Source organism: Camelus bactrianus, chromosome 6 (assembly GCF_048773025.1).
Source record: "Camelus bactrianus isolate YW-2024 breed Bactrian camel chromosome 6, ASM4877302v1, whole genome shotgun sequence".
In the NCBI taxonomy this organism is placed as follows: domain Eukaryota; kingdom Metazoa; phylum Chordata; class Mammalia; order Artiodactyla; family Camelidae; genus Camelus; species Camelus bactrianus.
This window is the reverse complement of record NC_133544.1, coordinates 62,718,307-62,742,041: the sequence shown is the minus strand read 5'-3', so window position 1 is coordinate 62,742,041 and position 23,735 is coordinate 62,718,307. Positions and strand designations below refer to the sequence as shown.

The window sequence follows — 23,735 nt, the reverse complement described above, 5'->3', positions numbered from 1 at the left end:
GGCCATCCCCTTCCTTACCTACTGCTTGGTTTCTGCTGGGCATGGGCTCTGGCCCAGGAGCAGGAGGCTCAAGGCCATCACCCTGAGGGCTGAGAGTGGGCCCGGGCAGCACTTTGGTTGTCAAGGTCATCTCTACAGTTGTGGCCTGCAATGGAAGAAATCCTAGTGCCTTCCCCTCTGCCTGAGGCCACTCCGACCCCCTGCTCTGCACCTGTGTCTGTGCCAAGCCCCCTTCCGGGGCTCCCGTCCCCTCTTTGGACAAACCTCCCACCTAATTCCTGCTTTCGCCACAGAGGAGAGGGCCTTGGCTGCCACCTCTGTATGGCAGCCACGCCTGCAGTGGAACAGCTCTTCTCCGGGCCCAGTAGCGCTTCCTCAGAGGCTGCAGCTCTGAGGTTCCCTCCAGCCCGAAACTCCCCCTTCAAATCAGTGCAGAGCCACTGCCCTCCCCACCCCCTCCCCACAACACACAGCTGCCTAGATAGACACCATCATCTCTGCCTCCCCTCGGCCCAGGTCAGCCCCCAGCCTGTACTCACCACAAGCAGCAGCTTCTCAACACACTCGGGCACCACGTTGTGCAGGTGGCTGAGGTGGAAGTGGAGGGCGGGCCGGCCCACCAGCTGCTCCTGGCACAGCGGGCAGCGGTACTTGGGCTGCACTGCATGCTGGGAGAGGGCGTGAGCCCTCACCTGGTCGGACTCTGGGCTCAGGAAACTGCAGTACGGACAGCAGAACACCTGGGGGCACATGGGCAGTGCAGGAGGTGTCAGGGAAGGGTGGGACCCCTCCATCACTCAGCGCTTGGGTTCCGGGACACACCACTCCCCACGTAGGAGGGGCGAGCCCCTGTCCTGAAAGCAGGCTCCTCCCTCGCTTCCCTCAGACTGGGACAAAGGCCGCTGCTGGGCTGCCACCTTGCTTTCCTTCTTTGCCCTGCCCTCTTCCTCCAGCCTGGCCACTCTCTTCCCTGCCTCTGCTGCCCTGCTCGGTTCTCCAGCCCACAGGATGGCCCTCCCCCAATTTAGTTTTCTTACCTGCCCCCACCCTGCCCATATCTTCTCCATGAAACAGCTCCCCTTCCCTCCGGCACTTCCTGGACCCAGAGGCTCCCAAGTCCCTGCCCACTCTGCCTCTCCAGAGTCCCTGAACGGAGCGCCTCATGAAGTGGGCCCTCCCTACCTGTCCTCCCAGAAGCCGGCTCATTCTCCTTCAGAGGCTCAGCAGCTCCCACTTACTTTTCCTTTTTTTTTTTCCTTCCCGTTTTAATGTAAACAAACACCACAGCTCCCCCAGTGGCCCAGGAAAATCCTGGCCTGGCTCTGTTGGCGCATTCCCGCCCATACCTCCAGAGGGTGGAGCTGGGAAGCTTGGGGAGTGGGGGAGGCCTGTGCTTCCGCCTCAGTCACCTGACTGCCTGACCTCCAGCCTGCACTTCTGTCTCCCAGGCTCACGTCCTCTCCCGTCGCCTGTGCCACTGGTCCGGGCCCGAGTGTCAGGGAGGGGATGGCCATAAAGGAAAGGGATCCAGACACTCAATGCACCGAGCCCTAAGAGCGGATGCCTGGCAAAGGTCTGTTGGACGGAAGAGGAGTTAGGAAGAAGGGCAGCTGAGGACAGAAGGCATTGCCGCAGCAGTTGGCAGTAATGCAGCAACCCTGCTTATTGCAAGAACAACACACACTGCAGACCAGTTAGGAGAGCAGTGAGGTGCAGGGTGGCATCTCAAGGCCAGGGGCAGGGAATCCCCTCAGAATCAGCACTTTCAGGCCACAGAGCTACACGCCTCTTAGGCCATCCCTGGGTCTGGCACAGGCCCGAGTCCTGAAGATGCTGAGACCTTTTGGCAGAGCTAGCTGTCAGGGTGGACCATCTGGGTCAGTTCCTTTCCCCTCAGAAAGAAGGTGCCAGGACAGTTCCACCCTGGGTCGGGGCTCTCTGTAGGAGATGAAATTCCACATCTCATCTTTCTGCTCCCAACAGGAAGGAATAAAGAGCCGGGCAGCAGCTAGTGTTTTGTTTTTGCCTTTCTCTTTTCATTTCTTTTCTTTCCTCCCTCCCTCCCCCTACTTCTAATCTTTCTTCCCCTCCATATAGTTTCTCTCTCCACCTCTCTGTCAAACTTTCACCTTCCTGTCACCTCCCTCTGTGCTCCCCTCAACAGGGCCAGCTCTGCTGGTGCTCACATCTATAACTAGGCCTAGGTGCCATTTCTGAAATGTGTTTGGAATGACAGAAGTCACAGGTGTGACAAATCTAGGTCTACCTTTGGTCTGAAATCTCTTTAAAGTTCTACTAATTACAAACGCAGCCTTTAGAAGGTGAGCAGATCTCAGTAAAGTCAGATCCCCTCCCCAGCAGGTCGTCCCAGTTACCCCAGTTCTGACCGTGGTCTGGTTGGCACTGTCTCCAGGAGGGCCGGTCTTGTTCTCCGCTTCTTCAGAAGCTGGAGATAAAGGGAGAGATTTAAAAACTCTTTAACAGCCCTCCCTCTTCCTTTCACAGACCCCTGGCCCTTAAGATGACCTGATTTGTAGTAGAGTGCCTCCAAGGTAGAGGGTGGGCTCAGGAGAAAGGGCAGGAAAGTAGGGGATTGTTCTCAGTACAGGGAGAGGAGGCTCCGCAGGGCTGACCCCAGGTGAGCAGGACGGACAGGTCTGGGTCTTCAGAGAGGCCAGAAGCACCCAGCTTTCTGTGGCTCTGCCCCCCTTCCCTGATGAACCCCTTCTTTTGATCACTTTAGCTCCTGCACAGAAGACCTTGCTGGATATCTGGATCCCCACAAGGTCCTGTGAGCATCTCAAAATGTATGAGGATTGCGGGGGTGGGGAGGGGTAAGGGATGGAAGAAAAACAGACCAGAAAAGCAACTCACCCAACTGTTCAGTCTTATTCTGGGCATCTTTCTCAGGGGTGGGTGGCTCAGCTGAGGGGGTGATGGGAACCTTCCCTGTGGAGGATGAGAAGAAAGTCAGGTTTAAAGGATGAAGTACCAGGGAAAGGAGGACAACAGGGTAGAGGAAGTAGCCAGGCAGGAAGGAAAAAAATGCAGAGATGAATCCACAGGCAGGAGAGGACAAAATCCGCCAAAAAGAAATCACAGTGTGAGAACCGAGAGGGCCTAAGAAATCATCTCTGTGAGTCTAGCCCCCGTCATTGAAAGATGACAGGTCCAGCAGTAGGCGACAGAAACTGGACAAGACCAAACTCAGCTTCCTGTCTTGACTAATCCTGGAAGCAGGGAGCCCAGAAATGTCGAGTGAGGGGCACCGAAGAGGGAACGTGGAATTGAGTGGGGGCAGCTGAGGCGAGCAGGAGGTGGTGGGTCTCGCTAGGAGAGGAGATTACCACTCAAGCAAGAATTGACAGATGTGTAGGAATTTATTTTCGGTGGCGGCCTAATTAAAGTGTTAAAGTTCCTTAACTCCATTCAGCCCTGCGCCAGGATCGTTAGCTATTGATCTGGGCCCCTCCGGCACTTAACTCCAGCCAGCGTATTGGCAATTCAATTAGCACCAGTCAATGCTGCCTGTTCCGGGTTCCTGCTGCCCGGGCCCTCACCCTCACCCACTGCTGGCCTCTGTCAAGCCCAGATGCCTGTGCCCACCTGACAGCCCCTTTCTAGGCTCTTTTGCACCCTCTCGATCAGTGGTGCCTGGCAGGCTGTTCCAGGTCTCTGCTGGTACAACCTCAACTGCCTAAGGGGTCCCTAAGCCCAGCCTTCGGGCTGAAGACCTCCTAGGAGACAGGAAGAGGCTGGGGAGCTCATCAAGGGCTTCCCATCCTGCTGCCTCCGGGTCATGCCCACAGCTCTCATCTCCTGGTAGGTTTTGGCCCAGCACGAAGCGGTTTCTATTTTTCTGGGTTCTCTCCCTTCTCTCTCCTTCCTGACTGGCTCCTGCCACCCCCCGACCCCCAGCACTGCCAGCACAGCGGTCACTACGCATCACTACTCAGAATCACCTCCCTTCCTGTTCGCGATTTCTCCACCTGGCAAAATCCCTGCTCTTCTCTGTCCCCTCCATCCAACAGCCTCTTGTTCCCCACTTCACTCGGCTGCCCCAATGGCCCTGAAATCGGTTTGAGCATCCCTTCACTGTGCCTTTCCACTTGCTCTGGATGGCGCACAGACCCATTTCTCCATCAGGGGCCGCTTTCTCCTCCGCCCCCAGCTCCCACCCTGGCTCCCCTCCCTCTCCAGTCCCCTCTTCCTCACCGGGAGTCTGGAGCTGCCCATGGCTGAAGCTCAGGATGCCCTGAAGAGCCGAGAGCCCCTCGTCGGCCGTGAGGCCGCTCTGCAGCAGCTGCAGACGCCGCTGGGCCTGGGCATCGCGGTGGGCCGGTGCGTGCAGGTGCTGCAGCACTGCCAGGCGGGAAGGTGTCTCCCAGGCACACAGCAGGCAGCGGAACAGCCCCAGCTCCGCCCCCGCCGCTGCCCCTTCCATCTCCAGCAGAAACTGGAAGCAAGGAAAGAGGCTGCTCAGGTCCAGAAGGGATAGCCACCCTCAGATCTCAGGGGACTCCTTTGCCTCCCCCAGGGGAGCCTGACAGCCAGCATCCCTTCCTCCCTCTTGAGCCCTCCTTTTCCTTCCTCTGGCCACCTGAGGGTTACTGCCTCTTCTCCCCATCTCCTCTTCCTCCTAACAGTCCTGGACTCCCTCCTGGTACGTGAATGGAATCTGGGTCCATCCTCTTGAACTTCTGGTGACAAGATGGACCGAGCAGACACAGAACCCTCCCCCTAGCCCCAAACACCAGAAAAGCTGAATAAAGTACTAGAGCCACTTGTTCGCAGTCACCATCCTTTGGTCTCTTTCCCCCCATCTTTCTCCAAATAGTTTTCACCCCAGTGGGCTTGCCTTTTTCCTCCAACTCCACCCGCCTGAGTTTTCACATCACTTTCCCACTCTGCATCTCCGGGCTCCACCCCCCCCCGTCTCCTTTTCCTTTCCTCTCCCCCAGAGGCTCTGTGCCGGGCCCTTCAAATCTCAGATCCTTCTGACTCCACTCTCACCTTATAGATGTGGCTGTTTTCTTCATGGGCTGCCCCCCGAGCATGCAGCTGCATCTTCTCCTTGCTGTTGGACTCAAAGTCACAGATGTTGCAGCGCAGGTGCAGGTGGGGGACAGACCCATAGTGAGCCCCATCTCCCAGGGGCACTGGGGAGGGGGTGCCAATGGCCCCACCCCCCTCCCTCAAGTGGGCCGCCAGCTGGTACTTCTGAGCATGTTTGTCGGTCTTCAGGTGGAGCTGGAAGTTGGCCTTGAGCTGGGTGCCATAGCAGCAGAGCTTGCAGCGGTGGGTGTCGCCGGCCACCTCCTTCCACTCAGCCTCCGGGAGGCTCCGGCCCAGGCTGCAGTGGTAGAGCAGCAGCTCCAGGCTGTCTGTGCTGAAGGCCTGGCACACGAGGCAGCGGAACACCTTCAGGGATGGGCTATCATCTGGGGGTGGCGAGGTGGGCAGCCCGTCAGACAAGGAGCCTAGGAGCTGACTTGGAGGCAGGTGGGCATCCGGGGAGGAGCTGCCAGGGGCTATGGGACAGAGACAGATTAGTGGCCCCAGGTTGGCTTGCTCTGTGGGAACATGCGGGGTGGGTGTTGACGGAGCTGGAGTGACCTAAGGTGAGGCGGGTCTGGCCCTTGGGAGGAAGCAGGGAAGCGAGTCTGGCTCTGGGGAAGGGAAGAGCGCCCAGGGAACTAACTTACCAGGTGTGGGGAACTTGCGGGCAGGTGCTCCGAGGTGGTGGAAGCCATTGAGAAGCAGCTGTGCTTCCAGGGGCTTGTCTGGCCTCAGTCCGGGGCCAGGCAAGGAAGCCTGAGGCTGCCCTATGGCCTGCGGTCCGAAATACTGAAAGAGTTCCGGGGGGGTGGTGGGCGCAGCCCCAGCTTGGGGAGGGGGGCCTGGCCCCACTAGCCCCGGCGGCAGCCCCAGCGGCAGCCCCTGGTGCAGCATGAGGACATTCTGCATGTGCTTCTCTGAGGTCATGTGGATGCGCAGGTTGCGGGAGATGTTGGTCTCGTAGCTGCACACCTTGCACTGCCAGGACGATTTGGTCTTGGGCTCCTTGTCCCCCGCGGAGGGCGGGAGCGCTGCCTCTGGGGGGCTCCCCTGCCCGCCGGGCCCCGCCTGGAAGCCCTGCAGGTTGGCCAGGTGCTTGTCGGACTGCATGTGGATGCTGAGGTTGCCCTTGGTGGTGGTGGAGTAGTTGCAGACGTCGCAGCGGTAGGGCTTGTAGCCGCAGTTGTAGCTCTCTCCCCGGGCGAGGCGGGGGTGGGCCCCCCCGGCGCTGCAGTAGCTGCAGTGGCTGTTGCTTTCGGGGTGCTTCTCCCGCATGTGCACGTCCAGGGTCTGCTGGTACTTGTAGTGCCAGTTGCACTTGGGACACTTGAGCGTCTTGCAGGAGTTGCGTGAGTGTAGCAGAGACATGTGGCTGGACAGACTGAGGCCCTGGAAGGTTGCCGGGGCAGGGGTATAGTCGTCAGCTAGGCGATAGGGCTGGGGTGGGTCACTGGGGTCTTCGGGGGAGCCCACAGGGGCAGGGAGAGTGCCCCCCTCCTTGGAGGTGGGTGAGCTTTGGTTGAGAGGGGGGCAGAGCCCCCCATCCTCTTCTTGTCCCTCAGGGAACCAATCTGGCCCTGCCTCGCCTGCCGCCGTTGGCGATTCTTTGGCTTGGGTTGGGCTGGGGTCCCAGGTGGCCGGGGTTGTTGGAGGGGAGGGTGGGCTGAGGGCCATGACTTCTTCCACGGGCAGGACAGGGGCCTGGGCTTCTGCCTCAGGGGGACCATCCTCGGTCTGGGCTGCATTTGCCTCTATGTTCCCGGTGCCGCTGTTGTTAAGGGGTATTTCTAAAGGGGGGTGAGCAGGCGCTTTTGGTTCCAGAAAGCTTAGGAGGGCCACGTAGCCCTCACCCCCCTCCTGGAGCACGGCTGGGTTGCCCAGCAGGCCCTGGTGTTGAGCGGGGGTTAGCGTCACCGCATGAGACTGCATGTGACCCACAAAGGCCTGGGGCCTGCTGAAACCCAGGCGGCACAGGAGGCAGAGCCAGAAGAGTGCCCTGGGGTCTCCTCCCCTGCTCCCCATGGGGCCATCTTTGGGATCTCCGGGTGGGTGTGGAGCCAGCTGGTAGCTCCAGAAGGCTCCATCCCTTCCCTCACAAGTGGCCAGAGATGGCGCTGAGGTATCGTGGGACAGAATTTGGTCAGAAGAGCTAAAGCCTTGGATTGGGTCAAAGCCATGTTGGATGTGAAGGGCAGTGAGGTGTGCACGGGGCGGGTGGGCAAGGAGGGGTGGGCTGGGCTCTTCCTTGACGCCTGCCTCACCCCAGGGGAAGCCCTTTGGTAATAGGAGTTCACTGCCACCTGGCAGGGACAGCTTGGCCACTAGGCAGGCCTCACCGCCAGCTGTGAAGAATAAGTGGTCGCTGAGGTCCACAGGAGGGAGCCCTCCTCCTTCCTCCTCCTGCTCCTTGTCCTCTTCCACCCCCAGGTCCTTCGATGGGAAGCCCCCACAGCCAGGCTCTTCTTGGGGCTCCCCTATCTCCTTTGGTGGGATGAGGCCACAGCCTGACTCCAGGGGCTGCCCCCCTGGCTCTGAGGACCTCATGCTCTCAGAGGTGGAGGGAGCAGCAGGGGGATCTTTGGTGACAGGATCAGAGGGAGTGCTGGGGGAGGAGGTGTCCGGAGGCGGGGACGGGGCATTGTGCCCAGGGGACGGGGCGGTGCTGGCGGTCAAGGATGCGTTAAGGGTGGCCATGGCAGACGGAGGAGAGCTGGGGGTTCATTTCAGCGTGACAGCCAGGACCCTACAGGGAAACACGGAGAGACCGGCGCTGTGAGGTGGCAGGGGAGATACCCGGTCAGGAAGTTGATTCTCTGGATACTCCAGTCCCTCTTCTCCTGAGCACCTGATTCAAGTACCCATTTGCCAACTTGAAGCTTCCTTAGTGTCTAACAGACTTCAAACTTAACATGTCCAAAATCAGAACTCTATTTCTCCTCTGAACTTGCTCCTCCCCATCTTCTGTCTCAAAATTTGGTACCACCATTGATCTGGTTGCTGAGTCTAAAAACCCAGGTTTCCTTTTGCCCCCACCCATAGGCAATTCGACAGCAACTTCTCAAGCGAGCATCTCACCCCTCTGTTTATTCTCATCTCCACCGGCACAGCCGCGGCCCAAACCATTACCATCTCTCTCCTGAACTAGTGCAACGGACTCCACGTTGGCCTCTGTTTCTACTACTGCCCCTCTGTCCACCCAGAATGATCTTGCATTTAATTCTCAATTATGAAAAATGCCAAACATACATAAAAGTAGACCCAACAATATAAGGAACCCCTTTGTTACTTATCACACAGCTTCAACAGTCCCCAAACTCATGGTCAATCTTGTTTCATCTGTATCCTCACCACTTCCCCTTTTCCTGTATTGTTTAAAAGCGAATTTCGGGCATCATAAAGAATCACCTTTCAAAATGTAAATCATACTATATTCTGCTTAGAACCCGTTAATGATTTCTCAGTGCAATGTGAATAAAACCCAAACTCCGCTCCCTGATCTACAAAGAGGCCCTTCTGGTCTGGCACCTGCCTGGTTCCCACACATCTTTAATACTCTCCACCCCACATGGTAGGCTAGCTCCAGCCCCCTGGCCTTTTTTGTTCCTCAAACACACCAAGGTCATTCCCACCCTAGCGGCTTGCCTGAGCTGTTGACTCTGCCTGGAATGCCCTTCCTCCAGACTTCTGCCTGGCAGCTCCTGGTCATTCAGGTGTCTGCTTAAACAGTACCTCTTTCAAGAGGCCTTCCCTCTCTTTTGAGGCTTACAAAGCTCAGGGGGTATTTTCTTCAGAGATTTATCACTGCCTGGTATTTCCCGTTTCATTTCTCCCTTCTAGGAGGTAAGTTCCAATGAGAGCAGAAAGTCTGCTTTATTAGTTGTTTTCTCATTAGTACCGAGAAAGATGCCTGCCACACATGTCTGTTGGATGAATGAACTCTGGGAAAGACCCTCACTGTGAAGGGATAATTTCCCTAAATCAAGGTCCTCTTGCCAGAGGCCACAGTGAATTTCCTTTGGCCTGCAGGCATCATGCTACTCTCGGGTGCCTTCCAGATCCATCTCTGGTCACAGGTGGGAACTTCCTGGCCAACTGAGACAGCGGCTTATACGAGATTAGCTGCCTCCTCCCCACCAGAGATTAAAAAAAAAACCAATAATATTACTAATAGCTATTAAGGTACATATACCATGGTCCCGGTGCTGTGAAATGCTTTAATCAATTATCTCATTTAATCTTACAATAACCTTATTTTATAGGTGAGGCAGCCAAGAAGCAGAGATGCTGAATGAACTGCTGATTGTCACACAGCTCCCAGGTGGTGAAACTAGAAAAGGCCTGGAGGGGCACAGAGCTAGACCCCAAAGCTGTGGCCTGGGTTCCTCCATCCACCTGGACTGCCCCTCAGACACAGGACAGGCAAAATGAGCCTCCAAAGGTCTAGAAATCAGGATTCCTGAGCTCCCTCCAGCTGGCTGGAATTACCAACCCTCTGACGCTGCTCCCAACCTTTTCATCTTGGTTCCCCACTCAAACTCACCAATTCCCCACGCCTCACCATCCCATACTTCTCAGTGTCCCAAGTGGCCTACCTCCTCTTCAGTTCTTAATATCAGCAGATATCTAATGGTTGAACCCTTAGCGCTCAGGTTGGCGTGCTTCTGGGAAGTGGTGTGGCCTGGCCCTCACCTTCAGATCCCTTGTTTTATAATGGGTCCTCGGTCTGGCCCCATTCAGCCTGCAGGCTCCCATTCCCACTTCCCTCCTCCTCCTGGGGGGCCAGCCAGGCGTGAAGTCGAAGTGGGAGCCATTAAGGAGCTCCGCATGGGGCTGGATCCGCATGCTAATGAAAATGCAAATCAGCACCTGGGCAAAGGGTGGCGGGGCTGGGGTGGGGGGGTGCAGGACTCAAAGGGAAGTAAAGGAATTAGATGTTGGGGAGTTATCTTAGCTAACCAGAAATCAGAAGCCCTGAAGTAGCGGGATAAAAGTATTCCTCCCACGGAATCCTTGGTGGGTGGAGGGAAGAGGGGCTAAGTGTGCCGAATTGTGAGGGTCCGACATTCCACGGTCATCCCCATAATGGGGGCTCACCTGGTAGGATGAACCGAGACCCAGCCAGAGCAGCCCCGCCCGGGCCCTGATGCTGAGGGCTGATCCCGATGGGTGCTCGCCTCCCCACTGGCCCACCTCACATCCATCAGCAACTTCTCCCTGGCTCCCGACTCACAACTCTAAAAATCACACTTCAGAGGAGGGCTAGGAAGACCTAAGCCCCAAATCCTCTCTCCAAAGCTTCTACTTCCCAGGACTGGAAAAAGTCAAAACTGATTCCAAGCTAGAAACCCAAGGAGCTTATTAGCTTTGGGCTAGCTGGTGGGTGAGACTCGGATTGGTGGAGGGAGGGAAGGTCTTGCAGCTGTTTAAAATTGCAAATCTCTTCCGCACCTCCTCACCTCCCCCTCCTCCTCTACAGGAAAGAATTTCAATTGCAAATTTATCTCTGCCTCAGTGCGTATCTCCCCCCCGCCAACTCCCCTCCCCCACCTTTCTTCCCCGTGCTTCTCCCATCACCCACTATTTATTACAAACCTTTAACTGCAGCAATTTTTTTTTTCACTTTTCTCCCCTCCTTCCATTCTCCTCAGCCTCAATCTTTTCTTCTATCCCTCTCTGACTCTCTGGGTCCGTTTCTTTGCCCTTCCTACCTTGAACTCAGTTCTCACCTCTTCCTGTAGACTATACAGAACCAGCAGACAGGCCTAAAAGCCACCCCCAACACCACCCCCAGGCCAAGAGTCTTGTTTTCCCTCAGCCCCCTGCCATTCCTCCTTTCCGTTCCAGGCTTTCCTTCAGGGCATCTCTTCTCCCTCTGGGCACATCTTAGATGTGGGGAAAGGGAGAAGGCGAGCCCTCAAAGGTCCTGACATTCCCGTGCATGGAGGAGGGGAGGAGGAAGAGGGCTGATCAGGTTGGGGGGACAGTTGAAAGGAACGACCTGGGTGGAGGCGAGGGCTGGGGCCCATGAGGAGAGGGTTTAGGGGAGACAGCAGGCAGTGGCGGCGGTGTGATTAGAACGGAGATTGATGGGAAGGGGCGCCACAGACGGCAGAGAGAGTCAATAAAACGAGAGGATCACATTAGAGGCGACAGAGAGAGCTTTAAATTACAAGGCTGCTGCCACCGAGGGGGATGGGAGGAGGCAGGCCTGGAGCCAAGGGAGGGTGGAGAGTTCTGAGGGTGTAGTCATCCCCTGAGATGAATCTTCCAGCTCCAAAATGGCCCTCAGTCTCCAGGGCTCCCTGCTGCCCCTTCATCTCACCTCCCTCCCTAATGCTTCCTTCCCTCCCAGGCTGAGAGAGGGGAAGATGGTGAGAAAGCTGTGGGGAAATAGATCTTTTTGGTATTGTTCTCTTCCTCTGTCCAGACCCAGGTCCCAGGTCCCTGGTTATCCCTCAAGGTGACAAGGAAAGGACGGCAGTGCTACTGAAACAAATTTCAGCTTTGTTACCCCGTCAACAAAATCTCTGAACTGCAATATTCTTCCACGGGATGTGGACAGAAAGGCACCCTGTAAATATCTGGACGAGAATTCCTGCTTCTGAATATTGCACTTCCTGGTCTGGGGACAGATACACAATACTGAGAACAGGAAGAAGCCAGGGAACCAGGAGGCTTCAGGACAGACAGTCGGACCCAGAAAGCTACTGAGAAAGACGTTATGAGTTGGACAGAAAGGCATGGATGTGAAGTGGAAAGCTGCCAAGGCAGGCTCTGAGACCACACAAGTCAAAACACAGTGAGAGTTAAGAACCCAGAGAATTACAGGAGCCAAAAGGACCAGGGCAAAGGAAGGACCAAAGAAGTGAGGCCTGAGGAAGGAGAGAACATGTGCCTCATGGAGGGGACGCTAGGCTGTCCAGTAGGACAGGTTGGCCAGCAGGATGGAGGCAGAGCTGGCCAGGGGCCCTCTCTCTGGAGCTGGAGCCCCACCAAGACCAGGACTCCCCTAGGCTAGAGCCCCCTCCCACCTCTGGCAGAGCTGGAGCGGGAAAGTGACGCGACTGCCCCCTAGTGGTTGCAGAGGGAACAACCAAGGTGAGGACAGGTTTGCAAGGAGACAGACTGGTTTTCTCCTCCTGGCTCCCCCTCCTTAAAACAAAAACAAAACCCGCTGCTCTCCCTTCTTTTCTCCAAACCCAAGGACATGGCACAGGCTTTCCCAGCAAAGTCAGCCAGAGGGCACTGTCACGTTTGCTTACAATTTGCATACAGTAATTTCCACGTCAGAGCCCTCCAGACAGTTTTACCTTTCACTTTTCCAATAGTTCCATCTATTATCTTTCCTTGGAGCCCATTTTGGGGACCTTTTCTTTTCACTTTCTCCTCTCTGAAACCCCCGCCTCCAGCCTGCCCTCTTCCACACTCACTTTGCCCTGCCTTTCTCTCCTTGTTTGTTGCAACCTGTTGCTTTCAAGAGGCAGCTGCAGAGAGGAGGGGAAGAGAAGCAGGAAAGATGGAGTGTGTGTGCCCACATTAGGGGATCAGTTGGTTCCATAGCAAATACTCTAACCAGACGAGATTTCTTTTCTCAGGCAGTGGAAGAACATGGGCTATGGATTCTCGCAGACCCGGGTTCAGACCCACCCCAGGTCCCCCACTCACCAGCTGTGCAACCTTGGTAAGTTACTCATTGAGTCTTGTTTCCTTACCTGGGAACTCCCTGTCCCTCACTCCCTATGCTCATATAGAAGGGTTCAGAGCTGGCTTCGTGTGGTCATCTAAGCCTGGGTCTCTCCAGTGCACCTTCAAGATCACACAGCTCCACGTTGCTGTCCTAACCCGGCTGTCGTGAAGACTAGTACGGGTAACATGCGAGAAAGGCCCACACTGGTATCCATCAGGTCAGTGCCTTTCCTTATCTTGGCTCTCTCCTGCAGAGCAGGGCAAGACAAGATGTGTGCAAGTAGGCTGCCTCTTTCCTTCTGCTTCGCCCCTTCTCGACTGGACTCATCCTCTCATCTCTGCCCTTTTCAACTGAGGGCAGATTCTTTGGGGGCAGTGTTTAAATCTAGTCTGCCCAGCAGCAGAGTTTATTTCTCACCAGGCCCTCTTGATGGCTGAGCCTAGAGACACCCCAGTATCCCGGCGCAGAGGCTGAAGTTTTGCCCAGGCTCACACTTGGATCAAAACTATTATGGCCTCTCCCTGCATTAAAATGATTACTTTCTCTGTCTCTAAATCTCCCCTATATTTCAAAAGAAAACAACAAACAAAAGTACTACTATTCCTCCATTTGAATTCTACCTAGTTTTCCTAGAACTCTTCCCCCAAACCCAGTATCGAAGGAGTGCTTACTTTGTATAAGAGAAATTTTGTCCAAAAGAGAGAAAATGAGAATGGCAGGGAATGAGACAGGCAGGAAAAAGAGTGTCAGAGAGGGTAAGACTGAAGAAGGGAGAGGGAGAGGGAGAGGAAGGGAGTGGGCAGGGAGCTGGGGCTTGATCTGCATATGCAAATACTGAATCTCCTTGATGCCTCCCAGCTTTGGCAGCAGATTGGGCAGGTGGCCTGTCCCCAGTGAGAGGGATGGAGCAAAGAGACTATGTCTTCCACTTTACGAGATGCTTAAGGTGGGCAGGAGGGAACTGGGTGGGGTGTGAGGAGGAAGGAGAGGCTGAGAGGAAGAAGACAGGTGGGGAGGGAGTTGACAGGGCTAAAAGGGAAGCTGTGGATTAAAACTACACCCAGTGATAAGCATCCATCCATATTTGCCTGGCTTTGTTGAGATGTGCTGCAGCTAGAGAAGAGGATGTCCAGGAGAGGGATGGAGCCTCTTGCCAGTGCATCTCCCTCGATGATGCCACAAGTGCTAGGACGACGGTGTAGAGCTATGTGATCTTGTAGATTACTGGAGAGACCCAGGCTTAGATGACCACACGAATAGGCTCTAAATCCTTCTTCTGTATGAGCATTGGGGTATGAGGAACAGGGAGTTGTGCCCTTGAATTTAGATTCAGGATCCCATCTGGCATGGGGGATCTTTGTAGAAGACCTTTGACCTCACTGCACTGAGCTTGGAAAGAATTACATGCAATTCTTCTAGAATTAATTTGGAAGGATACCATGCTAAGTGGTTGTTTATATAAATAAATCCTTCTGGCTCTTTGATTCTGCATGAATCCTTGTGATAGTAATGACTCCATTTAAATACTATTAAAACAATAAGAAATAATAATAAGAAGAATATCTTTAAATGTTTACCATGTGCCAGGCACTGTGCTGAGCCCTCTGGAAGCATTAAATCACCGAATTCTCCACTACAACCCGATGAAATCGATTCAGCTACTCATTCCCATTTTACAAACATGGAAACAGACTTAGATGAGTTAAGTAATTTTTAAGGTCTCACATTTGGAAAGCAGAGTCGAGATTGGCCTCAGGGAGCCTGACCTCAGCACTCCGCTGGAGCTAATTTGTAAGCTTCTCAACTCTGGCTGGTAAGCATTTTGAATGAGATCCTTTAAGTCTGAGTGTGTTACTCTGCCCTTATGTGTGTTACCTTGAGCATCTGTGCTGTCATGCTCTCCTTTAAGCTTGAAGGTGTTAGATGGCCTTCTCCCAGTTGGTTTGTTTCTTAGGATAAGATGGGCCGGCACAGGCCACTGCTTTGCACAACTCCAGGGGGCGCTATTCATACTGCAGTCTGTGCAGGTGTTCTGGCCAGTCTGGGTGTGTGGTGTGTGTGTGTGTGTGTGTGTGTGTATGTTTGGTGGGTGGGAGTAGGGTGGAGATAGATATCACAGATTGAGTTATTTGACTGATGATATGAGTATTCATTTGTGATAACCTCTCTGAAAGTTGAAAGTCTACACATGTGTATTCATAATAGCATGTGAGGGAGAGGGTATAGTTCAGTCGTAGAGTGCAGGCTGAACATTCATAAGGTCCTGGGTTCAATCCCCAGTGTCTCCATTTAAATAAATAAACCCCAAGCAAACAAACAAACAAACAGAAAAGGCATAATAGCATATGAACTTCAGGGGGAAAAGGTACGGTTTTTTTTTTTTAAATAAAAAGATAGCCTTTAAGGTCAGACAGACCTGGAATCGAATTCTATTTCTATTGCCTATTATGTAAATGTCCTCGGGTGGGTTGCTTAAAGCTTGTTTCTTCAATAAATAGAAAGGGAATAGTTCCTCATGGAGTTGTGCCCAATGAGACGATCCTCATTGAGACTGGCACTTTGTGATCAATAAAGGGAAATGATAATTGCTGCACGTGTCTTTTTCCCCAAGTTGGAGTGTACCTGTGCGTTTATTGCTTTATGATTGTGTGTGTGGCTGAGGGCCTGGTTGTAGCCCAGTCCCAGCACCTCTTCGGAGCTGGTGAAGGGGCTCGCTCTCGGCCCCCCGACCAAGTCTCCCCGAGGCTCTGGGTTATGCCGGCGGGGGCCCCGGGCTTCCCGTTTAACGGCGGGGTGTCCTGTGCGGGTGTGCTGCCGCGTGCCTGTTTGTGCACGGTGGCCTGGCTGGCGCGGGCGTGTTTGGGGTGGTGGTAATTACTGGGATGGCCCAGCCCTAATGAGTGTGATCTCGTTACACTCTCACCGCCTCTAATGGAGCTAACCTCATTTCACAGCCATTAGAGATGGAGATGAGGCCCCGCCCCCGGCCCCGCCAGCTGCACCTCCCGCAGCCCCCGCCACGTCCTTCCCCTCCGGCTCGCCATTTCCCCGTGCCACCACTCCTCTCCCTCCCGGTCCTCTGCTCCTCCTTCCAGGCTTCCCTCTCCCGTTCCCCATTGTTCTTTTCCCTTCCCGTCTTTCCGCGCCCCACTCCCCTGCCCTCCTCTTCCGTCGTCAGCCTTCCCTCCACTCCTCCATTCCTGCCTTCCTCTTCCCTTTACTCATCACCCTCCCTCTTCCTTCCCCGGGTCCGCCAGTCCCCACGTCTCCATCTCCCCGTCCTCCTCTCCGCCCCCTCCCCCGCCCTTCCCTGCTGCTGGCCCTCCCCTCCCCCACGGTGCCCCGTCTGGCCAGAGGACAAATCTCAAGGGGAAACCAGCAAAGACAAACAAGGAGCAGTGACTTCATTATCGTCGTTAATTTGCCACTTCAGTTCCTCCCACAAGGGTCAAAGCCGGCACGGCTTGAACTCAGGACTGACGCGGAGGCTGAGCCGGCGGCCAGCCTTTTCCACCTTAAGCCTCTCGAACCACTCTGACTCCCCCCTCCTGTGGCCTTCATTTCTCTGCAGGGGGTCAGGCTCCCGGTTTTTCTCTTCTCTTCCGTTGCTTAGTCCTCGCAACCTCAGCCTACCGCCCTCTTTCCTTTTTCATTTAAATTGTGGCCTCCTCTCCTGCTGGAAGTCACATGGTGTGTACCTTTGACTCCCGCCTCGTCCTATACAGCCTGTTTCCGCTTCTCCCGCTCCTCCCTGCCCTATCCATCCTGAACCCGTGTCTTGGCCTTCTCTAGCCTTCCCTCTTCCTAAACCTCAAGCACACGCCTTTCCCTAAAGCACCCGGACTTATCTCAAGGTTTTGAAAACCACGTAGCCTGATGAAGCTGGGGATGGGAGAAGGAGTTTGTGGCTCAAGCCGGAAAAGTGATTCAGAACACGGAAATGGCAGGATGGAAAGGAAGACAGCTGTGATGGGGGCGACCGGCCCACGAATCGAAGGAAGCAGCAGAATTTAGATTCTGACACTCGAGACCCAAGACACACTGGGCCCCAGAGAAACAGCCTTCCCAAGACCAGAGAAAAAAAGAGGATGAGCCAGAGGGCTTTGGGCTTGAGACTAAGAGAGTAGGGGGTCACAGACAACAAGGAATGAAAAATGTGAGGATGTGGGGGTGGGGGGATAAAATGGGAGTTTGGGATTTGCAGATGCTAACTACTACATATAAGATAGATAAACAAGGTCCTACTGTAGATCACAGGGAACTATATTCAATACCTTGTAATAGCCTATAATGAAAAAGAATCTAAAAAGGAATACATTTATAGAATCTGAAAAGGAATATATTTATATTCATAACTGAATCACTATGTTGTATACCAGAAACTAACAACACTGTAAACTGACTATATTTCAATTAAAAAAAATCTGAGGATGGAAATGGCATTTACCCCATCAGTTCCTCAGGGAAACACAATCTAACACTGCCGTCCCACCCCCTGCCCTCCTTCACTGAGAAGCCAAATGACTGGCAATTGACTCCTGACCTTTAGCCCAATCCCGGCCCCAGGGGGAGAGGCTGGGGGTAGTTGGCTGTGGCTGGAGGAGGCACCAGGGAAATGTCCACACATGAAGCCCACATTTCTTCACCCACCCTGCCCCACCGGCTCTGCACATCAACATGCCGCACAGGACCAGACTGCACAGGTCCGCTCTCTTCTCTCCACAGAGAGCTCCTGCTACTTATGGCCTCTAACCGCACCGGCCCCTGGGCCAGCACTGTTCCAGGGGGGTGGCCCTGCTGTGATTCCAAGGCTGGAAGCTTAGCTTCAGTGTAGTCCCACATTCCTGCCCAAATACAGAGGCAGGGCCTGTTTTCTCATTTGACTTTGAAAGAGAGATTTTTTTATGGGGTGCTGAGCTGTCTTGGGAGGAATTAGAGAAAGATGTCTTCCTCCAGGTGTCTGCAGCCCACCATAGTCGTCCAGCTTGGTGACAGGAGAGCAGATGGATCTCAGCCCTGCCATCCCTTAACTGGGCACCGTAAACAACTGGACACAGAGGCTCTGGGTTCTGCACAAGTGTCTACAAGAAGGGGGACACTAACAGCCAATGAGATGACCTCAGGGTGCTGAAAGGCCCCTCTAAATCCTTCACCCTGTCTCACCAGCCTGGGGTGGAGGAGGGGTGGGCAGGCGGTCCCCTGGGGCTTTCCGCAGAGAGGCAAGGGGCTCTGGAAAAGTGAGTGGTGGGATGACTGAGAAGCCAGAGAAGAAAGATGGAAAAATCAATGAAATGAGTTTCTAACGGTGAGGTAAAGACCGCCGTGTCGACAGCCTGTCGCCGGCTGCAAAATATGAGCTGCCCAAGTCCATGGCTACGGCTGACAGTGCATCCAGCTGCCACTGTCCTCCCCGCAGGCCCCCGCCCACCAGCCCCTTCTCCAGCTGCCCTGGCCTCTCTTATTAGCGTGACTCTCCCCCAGCGCTCCCAACTCACCCCCTCTCTTCCAGGGCTTCTTTCCTAGATTCAAAAATCCATTCAGTCTTTCTGACTCTTCACCATAGGAATAGGTTAAGTTACGATTGCCGATTGGGTGCATCTTTCTCCTCTATGGCTTCTGTATTTAGACCTCTCTCTGGTGTGTGCAGAAGTGTGTGTCTGCAGATCTCATTCAGAGTTCTGATGAGCTTTGCATCCCCTGCCTCTTCCTCTTTTCCCCTAGACTCTAGCAGTCAGAATGCAAGGCCATCCCTCACAGCATTTCTCACACCCAAATCTGTGCCTCCTCTTGCCTTTTGGCTCACTTGGCCAATGCTTGTAATTGCCTGGGTTTGGACAAGGTGCTTAGGATGGGCCTGTGTTTATGATGGGCCTGGTATTGATTTATGAACTCCTTGTGACCATTGTGTGTGTGTGTGTGTGTGTGTGTGTGTGTGTACACATATATGGCAGATTCAATTGTGGTTTCATGGTCGGGAATGGGGTGGGGTAGGGGTGCTACTTGCAATTCAAATCTGCCAACTCCATCTTTGGAAACACCTCTCAACCTTTTCTGGAAACCACCTCCTGTTTTCTACCCTCCTCTGTATCTTCCTCTTGGGTTCCTCAGACTGTTCATTCATGTTTTCTCCCATTATCTCTGCCAAGACTTCCCAGATCTGTCCCGAGAGTCAGCCCTAGCTGCCTCCAAGTGTGCCCCTAACCCAGCCTCTCCTCTCTCCGCCTCAGATCTCACAGTTGCTCAGTTAACTCCCCTCCGGCCCCTTCCTCCAGGGTCTGCCTTCCCAACTCACCCGCTTAGGCAGACTTAGGCCTGAGGGGTGGGGTGACAGGAAGGTGGGCAACTCTTTTCCTTAGCCTCTCCCTATTAATTTGACATCTGGTCAATAGATATGAAGCATCCTCTGTGTGACAGACACTGTGCAAGGTGCTAGAAAACACTCGGAAACTAGACAGATGCAGCCGCTGCTCATGTGGCCATCAGGTCTAACCCTGGGTCTCTCACCCGGCAGCTTCTCTCAGAGTCCTTTTTTTTTCCCCCTTCTTCCACAGCCAGATTCCACAGTTCCTTCCCTTTTCTCTATCCCTGCTTCCTTTTATACTCTCACACAGCTCCGATCCCCTCTATTCTGCATTTCCAGCTTCCGTCTCCATTCTTAAGCCCAAAGCGAGGTTCATCTTGCATTTTCAGTAACTCTCCTCCCTGCTCACAAAGCCCTTCTTTCGCATTCTGTCACTGCCATTTCCAGCTCTCTTCCTTCTCTGACTGCTTTTCCGTCCTACCATCCCATCCTCAAAGCTGTCTGTTTCCTGAGGTCCCTTCCTCTTGCTCCTGCAGACTCTAGGGAACCTCAAGCACTCACAAACCAGACTTCACTCTGAGCTAAGAACAGCTTCAGGGAGGCCAGGTCAAGCTACGAGACCCAGGAATCCTACAGCTTTGACTCTGGCCCCAGCCCCATCCGCTTATCCAGCAAAGCAGCGAGTTGTTCCTCTGTGGGTCTTAAGGTAACACCGGCTGCTCTGACATCATGGAGGGAGGAACCCTGTCAGGTTGCCAAGGCAACAGCAGCAATTTATGACATCAGAGGCTGGAGGTCTTTGGTTCTCAGGGGGCTGGAAAGATTCAAGTTCCTATCAGCTAAAGTATATGGGAATTCTACTTTGTTGTCTCTTTGCTCATGTCCCCCTGGCTTGGGAAGGAAATGCAAAGGCCTTCAGTGGGGTAGTGAGGGATTTGGCCAATGAAATGAGCCAGATCTCTCTTTCTCTTCACCAGATATCCCTGCGTGTTCTCTCCCTCTCCTTTGGCATCCCTCTCTTTTGGGGCTTCGCCCAGTGGTGTTTCTGCTCTGCCCTTTTTCCAAATTGCCCCTCCTGCGGTGTTCCCTTTGCATCTGTCACACTGTGTCCTTCTCACACCAGAAGCATTTGTTTCCTTTGATACCTCCAGCTCTCCTCTTTCCCCCCACCAGGCTCTGTGCGGCTCTGATCTGCCTCAGCACTCCTTCCCTTCCCTTCCATTTCCCTTCTTTGTACTACACTCTTTTCTCACCTCATCTTCTTCAGTTCCTCCCTTCCCCCATTTTACCACTGGACTCATTTCACATTGCTCGTTCCGCTGACCTTCCTCTTTAGAAAGATTCTATCCTTTCTCTCCCTCTTTCCTTCTGTAGCACTATTAACTCGTGTTTTATTTCACTCTCCCAATTTTTCATTAATCACCCCTCGGTTCCTCCCCTGCCCAGCATTCCGCATGGATTTTCTTTCCTGCCTTCGCACATTCCTCACGTCATGCCTTTACTGCACCCAGCCTCCCCTATCTTTTTGTCACTCTTCACCTCTAAAATCTTCCCTGCCCATATCTACCTCCTCCTTTCACCCTTCAAGCTCCCAAAGCCTAGAAAAACCATGATGGGCTTAAAACAAGGTAAACTCTCCAGACTCTTTATCCATCTTTCCCATTCTTTAGGCTCAATGAACCTGGTCCTTTGCATAAACTAGCCTCTGTCACACTAATGAAAACTGCCTGGTAAAAAATCGTGCTGAATCCAAGTATGATAAGAGTAGGGACCCAGGAGGAAGATGAATTAGAAAGTAAAGAAAAAGCCACTGATGTCTAGATGAACTGAAAGATAAGGGGCAACTGAGCAGGGTGGAGCTCAGAGTCCCAGAGAACATCCCCTTACAAAATCCAAGCTGGCAGTGAATGAACATAATGGCCCTGACTGATGAAGGGGTGATATGCCCTGGAAACCTACTACATGGATTTCTTGGCCTGTTAATAATGTGCCTTCACAAAGCATACTCCCCACCTCTCCCAGCCCTTCTGGTATCTTCTGCTGCTGGGGTTAAAATGCTGGGTGAGAAGATAAGGAATACAAGAAACTTAGGGTGACCAAGGAGAAAAGGTAGGAAGAGGACAGATGATGGAAAGAAAGGTGAAGAATAGGCCAAGGAGATCATGGGAGACAGGGATGGGGGAACTAAAGGGTGTGAAACAAAGTAGGGAAATAAAAAAATACATAATAGTAAAGTGAGGGAAGGGAGGAAAATCAAGTCGGCAAGGAAGAGGTTTGTGGTGGGAAGCTCCTGGAGAGGCAGATGATTACTCAGGAGACCAGAGGTGAGGGCCTGATGGGGGACACAGGCACATGGCAAAGGGGATGGTCAACAATGCTAGAAAGTTCCAAAGCTTCCTGGGTGAAGATGGAAGAGGAGGCCGTCCTGGTCATGCTGAAAGGGTACTCGAGACCCTGGGGGAGACACATCTGCTCCATCCCTCCACTCTTCCAGGCCCCTGACCAGTGACTACCAGAACCATTAGTCATGACTGATAAGCAAACTCCAAAGCAGCCTGAAAAGGTCAGAGATATCTATTCAGACCCTGAGGGAAAGGGCATGGAGTCCTCGGTGGCTAGAACAGTCAGGCAGCAAGGTGTGACACATAGTGACAGGGACACACAGTGAGAGGATCACTCGGAGAGGAAGTCACATCCGGAGACAGTGACACACAGACAGACCCGGACATGAATGGGTGGGGAGAATGAATGAGGTGAAGAACGGCAAAATCAAGAGATAGGGACACATGGCAGAGATCAGCGGGGCAACAGGCGCAGCAAGACGCGTGGTCGAGTGTTCAGCGATAGGGCCATTCAGAGAGAGCGGCAGACTAGAGCGGATGGGGAGTTGGGGAGCCAGGAGAGGCACACTGCACCTTGAGTAGGAGCACTGGCCTCCCCTTCACCTACTGGCACCTTTCAAAAAACAAAACAAAAAAACCCAAAACAGAAAACAAGCAAAAAACCCCCCCCAAAAAAACAAAACAAAAAACAAAAAACAAAACCAACCCAACAAACAACTCAACTTCAGGCAAAACCTACGGTCGAAGATTAAGGATATCCACGTCCCCTCCCACCCCTATCCCCAACCCCCCCAGCGCGCTTGCCCATCCATCAGCCCGCCGGCTAGCCGCGGTTCCTCCCTCATCCTGCGGCCGGCGGGGGGCCGCCGAGACCCAGGCCCCTCCTGGCTGACAGCTCAGAGCCCCGGCACTCACCCGGCCTCCCCTTCCCTCCGGGACCCCCGCTTCCCGCACAGCTCGGCGCGGTCCGTCTAGGCTCTCGTAACCCTCCGTCTGTCCGGCTAGCTCCTGGTCCAGCCTCGATGCCTTTCCTTTCCCCGTTTCTACCTCTACCCCAGCATCACTCTTTTCCCCATTCCCGCTCGCAGGCCCTCTCCCTCCCACCCACACCTCTGTCCCTCCTTCTCCTCAGGCTCTCGATCTGTCCGTCTATCCGTCCAGGTCCCCTCCCCCAGCCCCTTCCCGTCCCTCTCCGTGCCCTCCAGCGGCAGTCTCCGAGCGCCTCCTCTCCCCTCCGTCTCAAGCTTCCAAAGAGCAAGGAAAGGAAGAAGAGAGAGAGGGAGAGGAGAAAAAAACCAACCCAGCAGCATCGGAAATCGATGCACTTACACCTCAGCTGGAAGCAGGGACGGGAGTCGAACCGCGGCCGCCGAGCAGCGCGAGGCGGGGAGGGGAGGGGGTGGCTCTTGGAAGGGACTTCTCCGATGTGTTGATTCCTTTTTTCCCCTCCTCCTCCCTCCCTCCAGCGCTCACTCCGGGGCGTCAGGGACGGAGATGGAAAAAATAAATAAATAAATTCACGGCGGTGAGGGAAGTGAAGGAAAATAATCAATGCTATTTGGCTGCGGCTGAAGTGTTTTCCCGGCTTCGTGAGGGGGTTTCCATTGATTCACCCTGGGCACTCTCGCTCGCTCCCTGCCGCCTCCTCCTCCTCCTCCTCCTCGCCCTCCTCCTCCTCCTCCTCGCCCTCACTCCTCCGCCTCATTCACTGGCTGGAGCCGAGGCGTCCCACACAATGGAATAATCAATACCCAGGCGCCCGGGGCGGCCCCACTGAGCAGGTGCAGCGGCCCGCCCGCCGCGGAGTATGCTGGGAGTTGTAGTCCGTCCGCCCCCGCCCCCGCCCGCCGGCCCTAGAGCTTGGTGTCCGCCTGCCTGTTGGACCTTGGGTGGGACCCAAGGCCGGAGTGAAGGCGGTCCCCTGTCCGGCCACCTGCTCGACTTTGGCACCAGGTCCAAGCCGGTGCCTGCAAAGAGGAAAGGCTCTTTTAAACACTTTGCCGTCTTCGCTTCCTCTTTCTTCTGCCTACAGAAATCATACATATGTTTTGTTATTTTGTTTTAAATCAGCTCTAGAACAAGCCTTGGCTTCTACCAGCTTCCCGGAGTCATCAAGGCCTCTCTTTTTTTCACATGCTTCTTGCCTTATGTTACCCTCCCTTCCAATACTAGAACCTTCTCTTCCACAGCAATTACTCTGATCTCTAGGAGCTTCTGTTTCTTCCACGTGGTCACATAGTCCCCAAAGTTGGGTGGGGGGAGAAGGTTCTAGTTCCCCATCCTTATCTTCAGTTTATCAGCTCACAAGCCCTCCTGTAATCTAGTAACAGTAATTGCTAAAATTTAT

General features: G+C 54.1%; 1 protein-coding gene across 3 annotated transcripts in view; it reads right to left on the bottom strand.

Moving 5' to 3' along the window:
• Window positions 1-23,334, bottom strand: part of ZFHX2 (zinc finger homeobox 2) — a 30,688-nt gene extending 7,354 nt beyond the window's left edge. Inside the window, exons 1-8 of one of the 3 annotated variants that reach the window (XM_010954735.3) lie at window positions 22,718-23,334; window positions 5,706-7,801; window positions 5,014-5,531; window positions 4,216-4,456; window positions 2,875-2,949; window positions 2,388-2,446; window positions 540-740; window positions 19-145 (exon numbers count right to left, since the gene is read on the bottom strand). In XM_010954735.3, the coding sequence (XP_010953037.2) occupies window positions 19-145; window positions 540-740; window positions 2,388-2,446; window positions 2,875-2,949; window positions 4,216-4,456; window positions 5,014-5,531; window positions 5,706-7,752 (3,268 nt within the window). In that variant the 5' untranslated portion in view covers window positions 7,753-7,801; window positions 22,718-23,334. Of the gene's footprint in view, window positions 1-18; window positions 146-539; window positions 741-2,387; window positions 2,447-2,874; window positions 2,950-4,215; window positions 4,457-5,013; window positions 5,532-5,705; window positions 9,682-22,717 lie in introns of those variants that run through there. The other 2 variants (XM_045516510.2, XM_010954734.3) reach the window with 2 other exon arrangements.
• Between the last annotated feature and the right edge of the window lie 401 nt (window positions 23,335-23,735).